This window comes from Pongo abelii, chromosome 6 (genome assembly GCF_028885655.2).
Source record: "Pongo abelii isolate AG06213 chromosome 6, NHGRI_mPonAbe1-v2.0_pri, whole genome shotgun sequence".
Classification (NCBI taxonomy): Eukaryota; Metazoa; Chordata; class Mammalia; order Primates; family Hominidae; genus Pongo; species Pongo abelii.
This window is the reverse complement of record NC_071991.2, coordinates 146,732,155-146,751,341: the sequence shown is the minus strand read 5'-3', so window position 1 is coordinate 146,751,341 and position 19,187 is coordinate 146,732,155. Positions and strand designations below refer to the sequence as shown.

Genomic DNA, 19,187 nt, shown 5'->3' with positions numbered 1-19,187 from the left:
TCTCACTAGCAACTCTCATGCAGTCCTACCCAGCTCTAACTGATCACTCTAAGCTCAGATCAGAAATTCAGCAGAAGGCTGCAATAATAACCAAGACATCTGTGGTCTCTGTGGCAAATCATCAGAGAAATGAAATGACACTTTAAATTTATTTTATGACAGAATCACATTCTGTCACCCACGATGGAGTACAGTGGCATGACCTCGGCTCACTGCAGCCTCCACTTCCTGGGTTCAAGCGATTCTCCTGCCTTAGCCTCCTGAGTAGCTGGGATTACAGGCATGCACTACCGTGCTCAGGTAATTTTTTTTTTTTTTTTGAGACGGAGTCTCGCTCTGTCGCCCAGGCTGGAGTGCAGTGGCACAAACTCGGCTCACTGCCAGCTCCGCCTCCCAGGTTCACGCCATTCTCCTGCCTCAGCCTCCCGAGTAGCTGGGACTACAGGCGCCCGTCACCACGCCTGGCTAATTTTTTTGTCTTTTTAGTAGAGACAGGGTCTCACCGTGTTAGCCAGGATGGTCTCGATCTCCTGACCTCATGATCCACCCACCTCCACCTCCCAAAGTGCTGGGATTACAGGCGTGAGCCACTGCGTCTGGCTGTGCTCTGGTTATTTTTAGTAGAGATGGGGTTTTGCCATGTTGACCAGGGGTCTCGAACTCCTGGCATCAAGTGGTCCACCTGCCTCAGCCTCCCAAAGTGCTGGGATTACAGGCATGAGCCACCGTACCCAGCCCTCATCAGAAAATTTAACACTGTACCTCTTCTATGCTGTCTGTTAAGAAACAGAAAATCCTTGGCATCAATCTTCCCAACGTTACTTTCACTATATTTTACCTCTACTCAAGAACTTTCTCTATTGCCTGTTGTAACAAAACCTAAAATCACATAATTATCTATTCCTATTTCTCTGTATTCTATCAGATCAACCCATCACTGTGGTCAGCTGTCTCTTTACTTCCCCTGAGAACAGAGTACACATTTCTGCTATGCATCTTTACTTATTCTGTCCTCCCTTTTGCAGAATGCTACCCCTCTCTCCCCATCTTTCCAAATTATACCCAGCCATATCATACCAATCTTTTAAGGTACAACTGTGGCTTTATGCCCTTCTTTAGGTCTTATCTAAATACCTAAACTAAAACTGATGCATATTTTCCTTTTTTTTTAAGAGACAGGGTCTCCCTATGTTACCCAGGCTGGTCTTGAACTCCTGGGCTCGAGTGATCCACCTACCTCAACCTCCTCCCAAAATGCTGGGCTTACAGGCATGAGTCACCAAGCCAAACCTGATGCATGTTCCTGAAACTTCTCATTCGTTTATATAAGTCGTCCACCCCACTCATCCTTGACACTTAACAGGCTTACCTAGTACTGATATGTATGTCCCTAGTATAAGTTTCTTCAAGAGCTGAAACTATCTTATTTTTCATTTGTGTTTCCCAGTCTAAAAGAACACAGAGCACAGAAAATACTAAAAAAAAACCAGACTGCATTAAGCTGTATAAATGACTGGGTCTCAAGACCCTTCTGATCTTGAGATTCTCTTCTACAACACAAATGGCAAAAGTATCTTAGAAGGAAGATACTTCTATTTCTTCTCCCATCACTGATTTTCCTTTCACTGAGGGAGGGCTCTTACTTAACATTCCATTTACACCACTCCACGACCATTTCTGTCTCCAGGGCTTGTCTCCCCACCCCACTCCCACTTTTTCTACCCTTTCTACATGATTTTCAAATGTTCTTCTGTCTTTCCCCATCCCCATAATTTTGGTTCGTCTGTATGCCCTTATTTTTCTTCTGACAATTCTCATTTGTCTTTGCATGTAAGAGTGTATTTTTTCACTCACTTCAAATTTATCTTAGTAACTGTTTGGTTTCATTCATAATGTTGAGCATGGCTTTGTTTCTTTCCCTCATTCTTCTCCCACATATTTGCCTCTACAAATTTCACCTGCTGTTTCTTCAGTCAGTCCTGGCATGAGCTGGATATGGACATGAACACCTCTTTAATTTCATACTCACCAGCATAAGTGCTTTTGTACACGTCACTCTCCTTGGACTCCGGTGGGGCCCCAACCTGAGGCTCTTCTTCTTGTTTAATCCAAGACAGAATATCTGATGTTGAAATACCAGGTGCTAATTTGTGGGAGGAAAAAAAAAATGGCCTTCATGAACTTGAATAAGAAGGTGAGATAATCATGTTGGTTTGTTGAACACTATATTTTGCCCCAAATTTTTTTTCTTTTTTCTCTTTTTTTGAGACAGAGTCTCGCTCTGTCACCCAGGCTGGAGTGCAGTGGTGCGATGGCTCACTGCAAGCTCCGCCTCCCAGGTTCAAGCCATTCTCCCCCCTGCCTCAGCCTCCAGAGTAGCTGGGAATACAGGCACCCGCCACCACGCCCAGCTAAGTTTTTTTTTTTTATTTTTTTGTTTTTAGTAGAGATGGGGTTTCACCATGTTAGCCAGGACGGTCTTGATCTCCTGACCTCGTGATCCGCCCACCTTGGCCTCCCAAAGTGCTAGGATTACAGGCTTGAGCCACTGCGCCCGGCCCCAAATATTTATTTCTAAATAACTATAACAATAGCACAGAAGCAGCCTTTTAAAAAATGCATACAGGCTGGGTGTGGTAACTCACACATGTAAGCCCAGAACTTTGGGAGGCCGAGGCAAGTGGATCATTTTGAGGTTAAGAGTTCAAGACGAGCCTGACCAACATGGCAAAACCCTGTCTCTACTAAAAACAAAAAAAATTAGTCAGGCGTGGTGGCAGGCGCCTGTAATCCCAGCTACTCAGGAGGCTGAGGCAAGAGAATTGCTTGAACCTGGGAGGCAGCGGTTGCAGTGAGCCGAGATTGCACCATTGCACTCCAGCCTGGGCAACAAGAGCAAAAAAACTCCATTTCAAAACAAACAAACAAACAAAAAACAAGCCGACTTCCAAAATTACAAAGTTACGTCAGTATAGACACAGAATCCAACTCCCTAGAAACACACTTTTCAGATTCCCAGTTCTGGGCTCTTTCTATGAGATATATTATCTTTGTCTATTAAATGATACAAGTCATTGTTTCCTAAATGCTGGAAGGGGAAAGAATATAGTATTGGCAAGTCCTTCAGGTCCTGGGGGTTCTTTCTGAAAGAAAAAGTGCACAGCCTATAGAGGCTTTGCACACAACATGCCTCATCTGATCAGTACGAAAACAGCTGTGCTAGCTAGCTATCACAACCTAGGCCTATATGGCTTTATTTATTTATTTATTTATTTTGGACTAAATGGACAAGCTGGCAAGCTGACAAGAGAGCTTGTCAAGCTCCAGAGAGTACCCTGAAGCTCTCTATAGTTATTTCTCAAACACAGCCTTGTGGGCAAAATATGGTTTAATTCACAGCAAATTAACAGAATTCACTACTTTACCCGATGTCTTTTAAATCAGTTAGACGCCACTGAAATCTAAAGGTGTTCTCAAAGCAGAAATAAGAGGCTGGGGTAAGACGAAAGCCCAAAAGACCATCGGTTATGGGGAGCGATTTGGGAAATAGATTTTAGCACATGCAACAGTTGCCTTTCCAACTTCCTGTTCTGACCTAAAAGAAAAGCTGAAGTGTATTAAACATAGCCCCATCTTATCTTTGTTCTCTTCCAGATGTTATACACATACATATCTATAAGGGAAAAGGCAGAGTGGGGAAAGACTGGATATAAGGAAGAAAACCTCTGAACCGATATCCAGAGGATTAACTTCCCATTCAAAACATCTGACTTTTGTTTGTTTGTTTGTTTTTGAGACAGGGTCTCACTCTGTCACCCAGGCTGGACTACAGTGGCGTGATCTTGGCTTACCGCAACCTCTGCCTCCCAGGCTCAAGCGATTATCCCACCTCAGTCTCCCTAGTAGCTGGGACCACAGGTGTGTGCCACTACGCCCAGCTAATTTTTTGTATTTTTGGTAAAAATGGGGTCTCACTATGTTGCTTAGGCTGTTCTTGAACTCCTGAGCTCAGGTGACCCACCTGCCTCAACCTCCCAAAGTGCTGGGATTATAGGCATGACCCACCATGCCTAGCCAAAAAACCTGACTTTTAAAACACTTACCTGCTTGTTTTTAAAAATTTTCTGAATGGGCTGGGCACAGTGGCTCATGCCTGTAATCCCAGCACTTTGGGAGGCCAAGGTGGGCAGGTCACAAGGTCAGGAGTTCAAGACCACCATGACCAACATGGTAAAACCCTGTCTCTACTAAACATACAAAAATTAGTTGGCTGTGGTGGCACACGCCTAGCTACAATTACTTGAGGAAGGTGGCTACACTAAACAACAAATTTTCATGTATGAGAAACAACTTTCTATTGGAAGAATATAGCATCTGGGACTTTCATAACTAGAGAGAAGTCAATGTCTGGCTTCAAAGGACAAGCTGACTCTCTTGTTACAGGCTGATGCAGCTGGTGACTTGAAACCAGTGTTCATTTTAGTATTCTGAAAACCCTAGGGCTCTTAAGAATTATGCTAAACCAGGCCGGGCATGGTGGGTCACGCCTGTAATCCTAGCACTTTGGGAGGCCAAGGCGGGCGGATCACCTGAGGTCAGGAGTTTGAGACCAGCCTGACCAACATGGAGAAACCCTGTCTCTACTAAAAATACAAAATTAGCCGGGCGTGGTGGTGCATGCCTGTATTCCCAGCTACCCAGGAGGCTGAGGCAGGAGAATCGCTTGAACCCAGGAGGCGGAGGTTGCGGTGAGTTGAGATAGCGCCATTGCACTCCTGCCTGGGCAACAAGAGCCAAACCCTGTCTCAAAAAAAAAAAAAGAATTATGCTAAATCTACACTGCCTGTGCATTAGAAATGGAACAACAAAGCCTGGATGACAGCACATCTGTTACAACATGGTTTACAGAATATTTTAAGCCCACTGTTCAGAACTACTGCTCAGAAGAAAAAATTCCTTTCAAAATACTAGTGCTCATTGACAATGCACCTGGTCACCCACAAGCTCTGATGGGGATGAACAAGGAGATGAATGTTGTTTTCATCCCTGTAAAACAACATCCATTCTACAGCCCACAGATCAAGAAGTAATTTTTACTTTGAAGTCTTATTGCATAAGAAATGTATTTCAGCATCAATGCACTTCAGCCTGGGTGACACAGCTAGACTCTGTCTCAAAAAAAATGAATAAATAAACATATTTCAGCCAGGCATGGTGGCTCACGCTTGTAATCCCAGAACTTTGGAAGACCGAGATGGGTGGATCACCTGAGGTCGGGAGTTCGAGACCAGCCTGGCCAACAGGGCAAAACCCTGTCTCTACTAAAAATACAAAAAAATTAGCCAGGCATGGTGGTAGGCGCCTGTAATCCCAGCTACTCAGGAGGCCGGGGCAAGAGAATTGCTTAAACCCGGGAGTTGGAGGTTGCAGTGAGCCGAGATCATGCCACTGCACCCCAGTCTAGGCGACAGAGCAGGACTCTGTCTCAAAAAAAAAAAAAAAAAAAGTAATTGCCACAGCCACCCCAACCTTTAGCAACCACCACCCGGATTAGTCAGCAGCCATCAATACTGAGGCAAGACCCTCCATTAGCAAAAAGATTATGACTCTGAAGGCTCAGATGATTGTTAGGATTCTTAGCAATATTTTTAAATTAAGGTATGTACATTGTTTTTTTAGACATAATTTATTGTCAACTTAATAGACTGTATAGCATAGTGTAAACTTAACTTTCACATGCACTGGGAAAACAAAAGTTATTGTGACTTGTACTGCAATATTCACTTTATTGCAGTAGTCTGGAACTGACACAATATCCTGGAGATGCCTGTACTTGCCTTTAATGCTGTTTCCATATTAAATAAGTATTTATCACACACTGTGGCCGTAACTTTTGCAGTTTGAGGTGCAACAGTAAAACTAGTACAAATTTCTTTTACTTTCTTCACAGTTTCACAGATAGAAGATTTGTTCTTACCAGAAATCTTGGCAACCTCAGCATGTAACTTCCTTCCTTCCTTATTTAGTCAAGAAATTTCACCTTTTCACATAAAGGAAGCACTTGATGGCTTCTCTGATACATCTGAATTGCCACCATTACTACTTTTGCAGTTTGGGGCCATTATTTATTTTTAAAAAGGTGGGGAGTGGGGGGTTACTTAACATAAGCACTGCAATACTGCCACAGTTGACATAGCTTCTAAGTGGCTAATGGCCAGGTAGCGTATACAATGTGGATGCACTGGACAAAGAGATGATTCACGCCCCAGATGAGACAGAGCAGGATAGTGCAAGATTTCATCATACTACTCAGAATGGCAAACTTAAAACTTATAAATTATTTCTGGAATTTTCCATTTAATATTTTCAGATCACAGTTGACAGCAGGTAACAAACTGTGGAAAACGATACCATCAATAAAGGGGGACTACTGTATGTAGTCTCTATGCTGATACAAAACTTCCCCTAAATGATGAGTGGTTGGCTGTACCTAACTGCAGTCACGTACCATGTAACATTTGTATAGTAGTACAAAGGTTTATATTCGTGCTGAATATAAGGACAGTTTTGAGCAAGACACATGGAGTCATGCACTGCATAATGGTGTTTTGGTCAAAAACAGGCCACTGTCGAGCATGGCGGCTCACATCTGTAATCCTAGCACTTTGGAAGGCCAAGGCAGGCAGATCACTTGAGTCCAGGTGTTTGAGACCACACTGGGCAACATGGCTATACCCCATCTCTATAAAAATAAAAAAAAATTAGCCAGGTGTGGTGGTTTGAGCCTACAGGCTATTTAGGAGGCTGAGGCAGAAGAATCACTTGAACCTGGGAGGCGGAGGTTGCAGTGAGCCAAGATCACACCACTGCACTCCAGCCTGGGCTACAGAGCAAGATTCCATCTCAAAATAAATAAATAATAAAAAGTAAATCCCAGCACTTTGGGAGGCCGAGGCGGGTGGATCATGAGGTCAGAGGCGGGTGGATCATGAGGTCAGGAATTTGAGACCAGCCTGGCCAACATGGTGAAACCTCGTCTCTACTAAAAATGCAAAAATTAGCCGGGCGTGGGGGCACAGCATGCCTGTGATCCCAGCTACTGGGGAGGCTGAGGCAGGAGAATCACTTGAACCCAGGAGGCAGAGGTTGCAGTGAGCGGAGATTGCGCCACTGCAATCCAGCCTGGGTGACAGGGCAAGACTTCATTTCAAAAAAATAAGTAAAAAATTTAAAAATAGGAAAAAGTTATAGAAAAAAGGTATAAAGAAAAAATATTTTTGTATATATGTACAATATGTTTTACACTAAGTGTTATTACAAAAGTCAGAAGTTATAAAATAATAAAAGTCGTTACTGTATTATAAAGTAGTATTATAAGTATATTACTGTATTATAAAGTAATACAGTAAGCTAAGGTTAATTTATGGTTAAAGAAAAAATTTTTTGGCCAGGTGCGGTGGCTCATGCCTATAATCCCAGCACTTTGGGAGGCCAAGGTGGGTGGATCACGAGGTCAGCAGATCGAGACCATCCTGGCTAACATGGTGAAACCCCGTCTCTTCTAAAAAAAATAAAAATAAAAAATTAGCCGGGCGTGGTGGCACGTGCCTGTAGTCCCAGCTTCTCAGGAGGCTGAGGCAGGAGAATCACTTGAACTCAGGAGGCAAAAAAAAAAGAAAAAGAAAAAATTTTTCTATAAATTTAGTGTGGCCTAAGTATAGTGTTTATAAATTCTACAGCCTAGTAATGTCCTAGGCCTTCACATTCACTCACTGACTCAGTGAGAACAACTTCCAGTCCTGCAAGCTCCATTCATGGCAAGTGCCCTATAGAGATGTACCATTTTGTATTTTTTTTTTTTGAGATGGAGTCTCGCTCTGTTGCCCAGGCTCGAGTGCAGTGGTGTAATCTCGGCTCACTGCAACCTCCGCATCCTGGGTTCAAGCAATTCTCCTGCCTTGGCCTCCCGAGTAGCTGGGACTACAGGCGCCCACCACCATGGCTGGCTAATTTTTTGGATTTTTAGTAGAGACAGGGTTTTACCATGTCAGCCAGAATGGTCTCTATCTCCTGACCTCATGATCCACCCGCCTTGGCCTCAAAGTGCTGGGATTACAGGCATGAGCCACTGTGCCCAGCTCATTTTTTATCTTTTATACCAGATTTTTGCTGTACCTTTCCTAACTTTACATGTGTTTACGTACACAATTACCATTGTGTTACAATTGCCTACAGTATTCAGGACAGTAACATGCTGTACAAGTTTGTAGCCTAGAAGCAATAGGCTATACTATATAGCCTAGGTACATAGAAAGCTACGACATCTAGTTTGTGTGAGTTCACGCTATGATGTCTGCACAATGACAAAATCAACTAATGATGCATTTCTCAGAAGACATCCCCATTGTTCAGCAGTGCATGACTGTGTTTGTCAAACAGTGTGGTATATGCAGAACATGCGCTTTCCTTCTATGAGTCTGGAATTTGGGTAAGTGCTAGACAGAGGGTATGCATGTGATTAGCCCCCAGTAAAAACCTTGGGCACTGAGTCTCTAATGAGCTTTTCTGGTTGTTACAACTCATTACTGGAACAATTAAGCGTATCCTATAAGACTCCACTGGGAGAGGACTCTGGGAAGCCTGTCCCTGGTTTCCTGCAGACTTTGTCCCGGGTACCTTTTCCCTTTGCTGTTATTACTTTGTATCATTCTAACAAATCTTGCTGTGAGTACAACCATATGGGAATCCTGTGAGTCCTCCTAGCAGATCACCAAATCTGGGAGTGGTCTTTGGGCCCTCCAACAGAGCCAGGAGCATACATTTTTTTAAGAAAACAAGTACTGAGGCTGGGTGTGGTGGCTCAGGCCTGTAATCCCAGCACCTTGGAAGGCTGAAGCAGGTGAATCACTTGAGTTCACGAATTCAAAACCAGCCCGGGCAACATGGCAAACCCCCATCTCCACAGAAAATACAAAAATTAGCCAGGCATGGTGGTGTGTGCCTGTAGTCCCAGCTACTTGGGAGGCTGAGATGGGAGGATGGCTTGGGCCCAGGAGGTACAGGCTGCACTGATCTCAGATCATGGCACTGCACTCTGATCATGGCACTGCACTCCAGCCTGGGCAATAGAGCCAGACCTTGTCTTAAAAACAAATAAACAAACAAAAGAAATTGTGAAGCTGACAATTTGATCAACCAACAGCAAACAACTGGCCAGGCATGGTGGCTCACGCCTGTAATCCCAGCAATTTAGGAGGCCGAGGTGGGTGGATCACCTGAGGTCAGGAGTTCGAGACCAGCCTGGCCAACATGGCAAAACCCCATCATTACTAAAAATACAAAAATTAGCTGGGCATGGTGGCACATGCCTATAGTCCCAGCTACTCAGGGGGTTGAGGCACGAGCATCTTGAAAAACCATGGTAAAAACAAACTGACAAGATGACAGCAAAATGTAACTTTGATACGTTATTACAAAACCTAATTAGTTGTTATCTTTTTCACCCATCCCATAAAATACAATGATATATTCATTTGTACTTGCTGAGGGCTATGTCAGATAACTAATAATGTAGACCAAAGAAATATACCCAATAAGAAATCTTTCTGTAGTCAAGTCACTCATCTTTATTGGTGGTATTATTTTAGCCTCATTACTTATATCTGTGATATAAAGATTAGTAAAATGCAACCTGTTACACTGCCTAAATGCAATCACCTGCACATTCTTAAAAAATAATATGGCCAGGCGTGGTGGCTCACTCCTGTAATCCCAGCACTTTGGGAGGCCGAGGCGGGTGGATCACTTGAAGTCAGGAGTTTAAGACCAGCCTGGCCAACATGGTGAAACCCCATCTCTACTAAAAACACAAAAATTAGCCACGCATGGAATCCCAGCTACTCAGGAGGCTGAGGCTGGAGAATCACTTGAGCCTGGAAGGCGGAGGTTGCAGTGAGCCAGGATCACGCCACTGCACTCTAGCCTGGGCGACAGAGTGAGACTCCATCTCAAAATAATAATAATAATAATATATGTGTGGCAGACGTGTGCATTGCTTAAAACTCAATTAAGACTTGAAATTTCATTATATGTAAAATTTACCTGAAAAGACAAAAAACAAATATTGAACTCTGGGTTAACAATATTCATGCTGAACTATTTATAGGAAAACGCATTGATGTCTTTACTGATTTTGAAATACATCAAAAATAGGATAGATGGCTGGGTGCGGTGGCTCACACCTGTAATCCCAGCACTTTGGTAGGCCAAGGCAGACAGATCACTTGAGGTCAGGAGTTCGAGACCAGCCTGGCCAACATGCTGAAACCCTGTCTCTACTAAAAATACAAAAATTAGCCAGGCGTGGTGGCAGGCACCTGTAATCCCAGCTACTCAGGAGGCTAAGCCGGAGAATCACTTGAATCCAGGAGGTGGAGGTTGCAGTGAGCCAAGATCGCACCACTGCATTCCAGCCTGGGCGACAGAGTGAGACTCCATCTCCAAAATAAATAAATAAATAAATAAATAAATAATAGACAGATGGCTGGATGGAATGATGCAGTGATAGATATATGCATGATAAGGAAGGATGGTATAATGTTAGTGGCAGAATTTAGGCGCTGGATATCCAGGTGTTCACTATAAAAATATTTTAACTTTTCTGATTGAAAATTTTCATAATAAAATGTTAGAAAAAAATAAATGTGGCAGTGGCTCACGCCTGTAATCCCAGCACTTTGGGAGGCCGAGGCAGGCGGATCACAAGTCAGGAGATCAAGACCATCCTGGCTAACGCGATGAAACCCTATCTCTACTAAAAAATAGAAAAAATTAGCCGGGTGCGGTGGCGGGCGCCTGTAGTCCCAGCTACTCGGGAGCCTGAGGCAGGAGAGTGGCGTGAATCCAGGAGACGGAGCTTGCAGTGAGTCGAGATCGCATGAGCAAGACTCCGTCTCAAAAAAGAAAAGAAAAAAATAACTGTATGGGACAGCGGGTGGGTTGTAAGAGAAGTTCATGTAATAGAGATGCCCGGAGGATGAACTTTCTGTGTGCTTCTATCCATCAAAGAACAAAAAAGTGTATGAGAATTTTCTGACAGCAAAGGTGAGGCATGAGAGAAACAATACAACTGGACTTTGGTTGGCAGTCTTTCCCACACAATATTAAGCAGCTGCCAACTAAAAAGTTAGGAAGAGTTCATGATAGCCAGCTTCCCAGACCTGAGAAAAATCCATGTTGCCCAGGTGGATGTCATCAGTGTCTACTGGTTCCATGCATCTTAGAGGGACCATGCAGACTCCTAGTCCCTTCAGCACTTATGAAGGGCCACGCTTACATTTGCTCAAGCCACTTTAGTCCAGATGAGCATGACTGCCTCCTTCATCATGTAAGGACATGTTTATTTTACTAAACAACTAGGTGTCAGTACTTCTGTCAGGGAATGCAACTTGTAACTGTTAGATGTGCAGTATCGATAGGTGAAGACACTGGACAAGGTGACCTCTAAGTTCCCTTTTATATTTAAATGCCTGATAACACATTCAAAATCTAGTTGCTTTAGCAATGAATGGCTCTAGAAGCCCCTAAGCCCTGCTTAGTTCTGAGCCACCATGTCTGACCAGGAAAGGGAGACAAGAAGTAGCAATCTCTTCTCCCACTTACCTTCACTGGGGTCTGTGGGAATCTCACTTTCCCCTGGCCCTGCCTGGTCCTCTGTATTATGTTCCCCTTCTGGTTGAATCTGAGATAAGACATCAGGTTGATTTATAGCATAATCTAGGAGAGGAAAAAGGAAGACAGAGTATTACAAAGAGATAAATGAGGATGACAACTAATTGCCGTCAAGGCTGAGCTGAAGCTTTGTGGTCACAGTGCCAGGGAATTTCTTTTAGATTCCGTATCACTTCTTCCCATCTATCCATCTTCAACTGTGGATATCTATTCAGGAAAGCAGGTAGTGGAGATGTAATATGTGGGGAAAACACATGTGCTAGGTTAGCACTGCTTTCAGAGTGACAGTGTGCCTCAAGCGGGAGAAGTCAAGCTCCTTTCCAAGTGAAGCATACCCATGGAAACCACCAGCTGTCACACCCATAACCCTGAACTTCATTCTCTGTCCTACAATTTTGTAAAAAGAGAGATTATGATTCCTAGTTAGCAAGCATTAATTGGTCATATTTTGGCTTGAAACCAGAATTTGAAGTGTGTGAAGATAGAGTGAGAATGAGGTCACTGGAGGAAAAGGGACTGTTCTGAGCCCTCTTGGAGCTGCTGTCACTTCATTCAAAAGGTGTCAATTCAGCCTCACCCATGGAGATGAGAGACTCGTAGTTGCCCTTCATGATATTCTTGTAAAGTTCCTTTTGCCATTCTTCTAATTTTTCCCACTCTGGAGTGGAAAAGTAGATGGAGACATCATCAAATGCCACAGGCACCTAAAATTACAATCACATGGGTTAGTCCCTCCCATTATAATTCAGTCATTCAATAAATCTCTTTCCAATTAGTTCCTTTTTTTTTTTTTTACATTTTCAAAGGGTGGTCAATAAATATTCTAAATATCTCTGAAACGGTTTAATGCTTCACTTGTCATCAGAAAATCCTAAAATCCCAGTACTCATGCAATACAGCATGAGTACCTTAAATAAAGCTGGTACCTTTTCTTGAGGCACATTCAAGTATTTTGGTAAGCAATAACAAAATATCTAAATACCATGTATGTTAAAACTTCAAGCTTTATTGAGTCTTTGATTTCACCTCTTTTAAAATGCCTTTTCTCTAAGAACATCACTCTCCAGGAGATCCAAATTCCTCTATTTGTTTTCTTTGTGTTGTTTCTAGTTCCTCTAGTCTTTTGCCAAGTACAGAGTTCCCTTTGATGCTGTTCATCGTACACATGAGGAAGGATAATACCATGGCTGATGACTGAGAGCAAACAGGATTGATTCTGGAGGCATGTTAGGAACCAAAATTAAACTTCAAAATTCATTATGTCTTCTGTGTGTATCCTTTAGTCTTTTCTGAAGCTTTGTACATTCTTCAAATGGAATATTCTGTCTATTTAAAACCGAATTTTCTGTTTCCATTTCTTCTCTACCTGCCTCCAAGATTTACACCTTGTCCTGCCATCTCTTCAATTGTTTTCACGGCAAGATTTCCTCTTTTTCTGGGCAACTGCAGCTCACTGCAATTTCTCTTTAGCTTGACTATACATTTCTCTGAGATACATTCATGAAGCATATGCTTTTCTTCTAACTGCTGTGTCTGTTCTTTTTCCAATGTCTTTTTGACTTCTAGTTAGACTTTCTCAGCTTGATTTCTTACATTTCAGCGTTCCTGTTTTAATGTCTCCATCATTTCCTTCAGCATTCGGTTTGAACTCTGCAAGTGAGGTAACTTGGATCTGAAAACTACTGATTTACTATTCCAGGTCAAAATTTTCATTTTTTTTTCTTCCTCTGCATTTTTTTTCTTTCTTTTCTTTTTTTTTTTTTAGAGACAGAGTCTCGCTGTACACCCAGGCTGGAGTGCAGTGGCGCGATCTCATCTCACTGCAACCTCTGCCTCCCGGGTTCAAGCAATTCTCCTGCCTCAGCCTCCCGAGTAGCCAGGATTACAGGCACCCGCCACCATACACCGCTAATTCTTGTATTTTTAGTAGAGATGGAGTTTCACCATGTTGGTCAGGCTGGTCTCGAGCTCCTGACCTCGTGATCCACCTGCCTCAGCCTCCCAAAGTGCTGGGATTACAGGTGTGAGCCACCGTGCCCGGCCTCCCACAATTTCTTTTCACACTGATGCTTTTCACATTGCTTCCAGACATTGTGCTCCATTTTCATTTTCTATCTGCTAACTTGTTTTCAAATTCTAGCTTTTCATCCTGTAATACCACAAGTCTTTTACAACCTTCTTCCTTGGCATCTGGTGCCTTACATATTAATATATGATCTTTTTTTTACTAAGGGCACTTTGTGGTGTTCAATAGCTGGTCTGAGAATTTCATTGTCTGACCGTAAACCATCCAGTTCACTTTGAATCTTTTTCCTTTCCCTTTCTAGCTCACTCTTGCTGCCTCTAGTTTCATGGCTGTTATTTCTAGCATGCTTGAAAGTTTCGTTCTTTGACTTTCGTGGTCAGTGTCTTTCTTTCTTTCTCTTTTTTTATTTTTATTTTTATTTTTTTTGAGATGGAGTCTCGCTCTGTCACCCAGGCTGGAGTGCAGTGGTATGATCTTGGCTCACTGAAAGCTCTGCCTCCCGGGTTCATGCCGTTCTCCTGCCTCAGCCTCCTGAGTAGCTGGGACTACAGGCGCCCACCACCACACCCGGCTAATTTTTTGTATTTTTAGTAGAGACAGGGTTTCACCGTGTTAGCCAGGATGGTCTCGATCTCCTGACCTTGTGATCTGTCTGCCTCGGCCTCCCAAAGTGCTGGGATTACAGGTGCAAGCCACTGCGCCCGGCCCTCTTTCTTTTTTTAAGATAGAGTCTTGCTCAGTCACCCAGGCTGGAGTGCAGTGATGCTATCTCAGCTCACTGCAACCTCTGTCTCCTGGGTTCAAGCAATCCTCCTGCCTCAGCCTCCCAAGTAGCTGGGATTACAGGTGCACACCACCACGCCTGGCTAATTTTTGTATTTTTAGTAGACATGGGGTTTCACTATGTTGGTCAGGCGGGTCTCGACTCCTGACCTCAAATGATTCACCTACCTCAGCCTCCCAAAGTGCTGGGATTACAGGCATGAGCCACCGCCACCACTCCCAGCCTGGTCAGGGTATTTCTTTCTTGTTCAGTTTTATGTAATCTTTAATGATTAAAAAGGTACTTTGGCCACGCACGGTGGCTCCTAGAACTTTGGAAGGCCAAGGCGGGTGGATCACCTGAGGTCAGGAGTTTGAGACCAGCCTGACCAACATGGCAAAACCCTGTCTCTACTAAAAACACAAAAATTAGCTGGGCATGGCCGGGCGCGGTGGCTCACCTGAGGTCGGGAGTTCAAGACCAGCCTGACCAATATGGAGAAACCCCATCTCTACTAAAAATACAAAATTAGCCGGGGCGTGGTGGCACATGCCTGTAGTCCCAACTACTCAGGAGGCTGAGGCAGAAGAATCACTTGAACTCGGGAGGCGGAAGTTGTGGTGAGCCGAGATCACACCATTGTACTTCAGCCTGCACGACAAGGGCAAAACTCCGTCTCAAAAAAAAAAAAAAAAAAAAAAAAAAAAGCTGGGCATGATGGCGCATGCCTGTAATCCCAGCTACTCAGGAGGCTGAGGCAGGAGAATCGCTTGAACCTGGGAGGCGGAGGTTCCAGTGAGCTGAGATCACACCACTGCACTCCAGCCTGGGCGACAGGAGTGAAACTCCGTCTGAAACACAGGTATTTTGTTCATTGTTTGATTGTGGCTCTTTTTCCGAGCATTTAACCTACAGTTTACGTGACATTTTTGGGCTCCTGGGACCTGACTGTAACTGCATCTCAGCCAACTGTCACATCTGTATTCTTAGGACATTTTCTAACTGAGCACCAGAATTCTCTTTTCCAGCCGTTAAATGTGCTACTTCAGCCTCTGAATGAATATATATATATTTTTTGAGACGGACTCTCGCTCTGTTGCCTAGGCTGGAGTGCAATGGCACGATCTCAGCTCACTGCAACCTCCGCCCCACCCAGGGTTTCAGCATGTTAGCCAGGCTAGTCTCAAACTCCTGACCTCAGGCAATCTGCCCACCTCGGCCTCCCAAAGTGCTGGGAGTACAGGCGTGAACCACTGTGCCCAGCCAGCCTATGAATATTTTAATTTCTGAAACAAATGGACTTTTTCTCAAACAAGTTCCTCTACTCATTTGTTGTCTCTTGTGGGATCAACACTAAGCAGCTAGTTATATAGTTCTATATCTTTCCCCAGTCTTGCAATCTATAATTCAGGCCAGGTGCACTGGCTCATGCCTGTAATCTCAGCACTTTGGGAGGCCAAGGCAGGAGCATCACTTGAGGTCAGGAGTTCGAAACCAGCCTGGACAACATAGCGAGATCCTATCTGTATAAAGAAATTTAAAAATTAGCCAGCTGTGCGGCCAGGCGCAGTGTCTCACGCCTATAATCCCAGCACTTTGAGAGGCCGAGGCGGGCGGATCACGAGGTCAGGAGATTGAGACCATCCTGGCTAACATGGTGAAACCCTGTCTCTACTAAAAATATAAAAAATTAGCCAGGCGTGGTGGCAGGCGCCTGTAGTCCCAGCTACTCGGGAGGCTGAGGCAGGAGAATGGCGTGAACCCAGGAGGCGGAGGTTACAGTGAGCCAAGATCGCGCCACTGCACTCCAGCCTGGGCGATGGAGCGAGACTCCGACTCAAAAAAAAAAAATTAGCCAGCTGTAGTAATGCACACCTGTAGTCCCAGCCACTCAGGAGGCTAAGGCAAGAGTCTCACTTGAGCCTTAAGGCTGCAGTGAGCCAAGACAGCACCACTGCACTCCAGCCCAGGTGAGAGCAAGACCCTGTCTTGAAAAATATATAAATAAATAAAAATAAAAATAAATCTCTAATTCAAATTTTAGAGTTTTTTTCTAAACTACATGCAAATTCTTCTTCCTAGTGTTTCAGATTCTATTTAAGAAATGTATGTTTACAGCAAAGCTTGCAGCTCTATACTTTTCCACTTCTTCATCCCAATTGCAAAAACACTGGAGTTTCTAATTCTTGCTGTATTTGGGCTTTTAACAATTCCCTTTTTTTTTTTTTTGGAGTTAATTACCTGCAGCTTCATTTCTTCTAAGTCCTTAGCTTTTCTATTAATTCCCCTCTTAGTTCTTCAAGCAGGAGCTGAAGTTCTTCCTGGTATGTTTGCTTTTCATTTAATAGGCGCTTGAGTACTTTTTGCGACTTTATGTACTCATCCTGCCACCTTGTATGCTTGTATGTTAGGCATTCAGAATCTGGTAACTAGTTGTTTTTGGTTTTTGTTTTGTTTTGTTTTGTTTGTTTTTAAGACAGGGTCTCACTCTGTCATCCAAACTGGGGTGCAGTGATGTGATCATGGCTCACTATAGCCTCGACCTCCTGAGCTCAGGTCATCCTCCCATTTCAGCTTCCTGAGTAGCTGGGATGACAGGCACATGCCACTATGGCGAGTCAATCTTTAGAAACATAATTTTTGTAGGGATGGGTCTGGCTATGTTGCCCAGGCTGGTGTCCTACACCTGGCCTCAAGCAATCCTCCAACCTCAGCCTCCCAAAGCCCTGGAATTACAGGCTTGAGTCACCACACCTGGCCTAAAAACTAGTTTTTACCTTTCCTCAATATTTTCTAGAAGTCAGGTTGTCAGCCCATTGTCTCTACTAGGAAAGAAAAAAGTTAGGAAAAGATCCTGGTGGCAAGGAGCCAGAGCAAACAGGAGGAGGGAGAGACAGGGTGAGGAGGTGGTGGTGGGACAGGGAGGAGGCAGGGCAAAGAGGAGGAGACACAGTGCCAAAGGGGCGCTGGGGAAATCTGAGGAATCCTGGGAGAGCTCCAAGGGTCAAGAGGGCAGCACTGGGGAAAGCCCACCTCCTCCTGACAGGCCTCCTTGGGGTGCAGAGCAGAGACACCACCTCAGCCAGCAGCCCGCCCCCACTCTAGCCCCCTCAGTCTAAAAATCTTTACTATTTACCAAGTGCCTCCTGACTGAGAAAACTATATGGGGTACTGAAAGGATACAGGAAAAATAAGACACAGACCAGTCTCTAGGAGTTCACAATGTTTTCAAGAAGAAAAGTGATAATCTAAAGCTATGTATGAGCTTCTGGAGGGTGGAGGACTCAGAAGGGGAGGAGTTAGATACAAATGCAAAGCGTACTTAATTCACACGAGAAAACATTCTGAGTATCCACTACATACAAGGTTTTCCCTAAGCATTGAGATAATTAAAATATGGTTTCTGCCCCAAAGGGGAATATGACTATCTGCAAATGAATGACATGGACAAGACATGGGGCTGGCATGACTCAAAAAGAGATGTGACTTTGGCTAGTCCTAATGGGAATGGAGAAAACATTCAAGTGAAGGAAACTGAAGAGTGCATTTAGAGGAGGACTGTGAATTCTGCCTCGTTGGGGTTAAGACTGCCTGTAGGGAATGGCCATATGCAGAAGAGAATCCCACTTCCTAGTATAAACTGGTCTATACTGTCAGCTCACTGCAAGCTCCGCTTCCCAGGTTCACACCATTCTCCTGCCTCAGCCTCCCAAGTAGCTGGGACTACAGGCGCCCACCGCCACACCTGGCTACTTTTTTGTATTTTTAGTTGAGACCCCTGTGTCAGCCAGGATGGTCTCGATCTCCCGACCTCGTGATCCACCCACCTTGGCCTCCCAAAGTGCTGGGATTACAGGCATGAGTCACAGCGCCTGGCCTAGAAGAGAGGATTTTTTGGTGTTCCCAACACAAAGAAATGATAAATGCTTCAGGTGATAGATATGCTAATTACCCTCCTTTTATCATTACACTTTATACAAATGTATCAAAGTATCACACTGGCTGGGCCTGGTGACTCACACCTGTAGTCCCAGAACTTTGGGAGGCTGAGGGAGAAGGATCACTTGAGGTCAGGAGTTCAAGACAAGCCTGGCCAACATGGGGAAACCCCATTTCTACTAAAAATACAAAAATTAGCCAGGCATGGTGGTGCATGCTTTTAGTCCCACCTACTCGGGAGGCTGAGACATGAGAATTGCTTGAGCCTGGGAGGTGGAGGCTGAAGTGAGTGGAGACTGTGCCACTGCACTCCATCTTTCTAACAGAGACAAAGTGAGACTCCATCTCAAAAAAAAAAATTTTTTTTTTTTGAGGAAAAGTTATTCTGGACCTGGAACTTGGCATTCAAATTTAAGAGCAGAAAAAGAGCATTTTTTTTTGAGATGGAGTCTCACTTTGTAGCCCAGGCTGGAGTACAGTGGCGCGATCTCAGCTCACTGCAAGCTCCGCCTCCCGGGTTCACGCCATTCTCCTGCCTCAGCCTCCCGGGTAGCTGGGACTACAGGCACCCGCCACCACGCCTGGCTAATTTTTTCTGTATTTTTAGTAGAGACACAGTTTCACCATGTTAGCCAGATGGTCTCGATTTCCTGACCTCATGATCCACCTGCCTCAGCCTCCCAAAGTGCTGGGATTACAGGCATGAGCCACTGCGCCCAGCCGAAAAAG

The 19,187-nt window shown here is 44.2% G+C and overlaps 1 protein-coding gene across 3 annotated transcripts in view; it reads right to left on the bottom strand.

Moving 5' to 3' along the window:
* ZNF398 (zinc finger protein 398) overlaps window positions 1–19,187 on the bottom strand; it is a 36,663-nt gene that overhangs the window by 4,197 nt on the left and 13,279 nt on the right. For all 3 annotated transcript variants that reach the window (XM_054560712.2, XM_024250280.3, XM_054560714.2), the window contains exons 3-5: window positions 12,308–12,434; window positions 11,662–11,775; window positions 2,030–2,143 (exon numbers count right to left, since the gene is read on the bottom strand). In XM_054560712.2, the coding sequence (XP_054416687.1) occupies window positions 2,030–2,143; window positions 11,662–11,775; window positions 12,308–12,434 (355 nt within the window). The remainder of the gene's footprint in view (window positions 1–2,029; window positions 2,144–11,661; window positions 11,776–12,307; window positions 12,435–19,187) is intronic.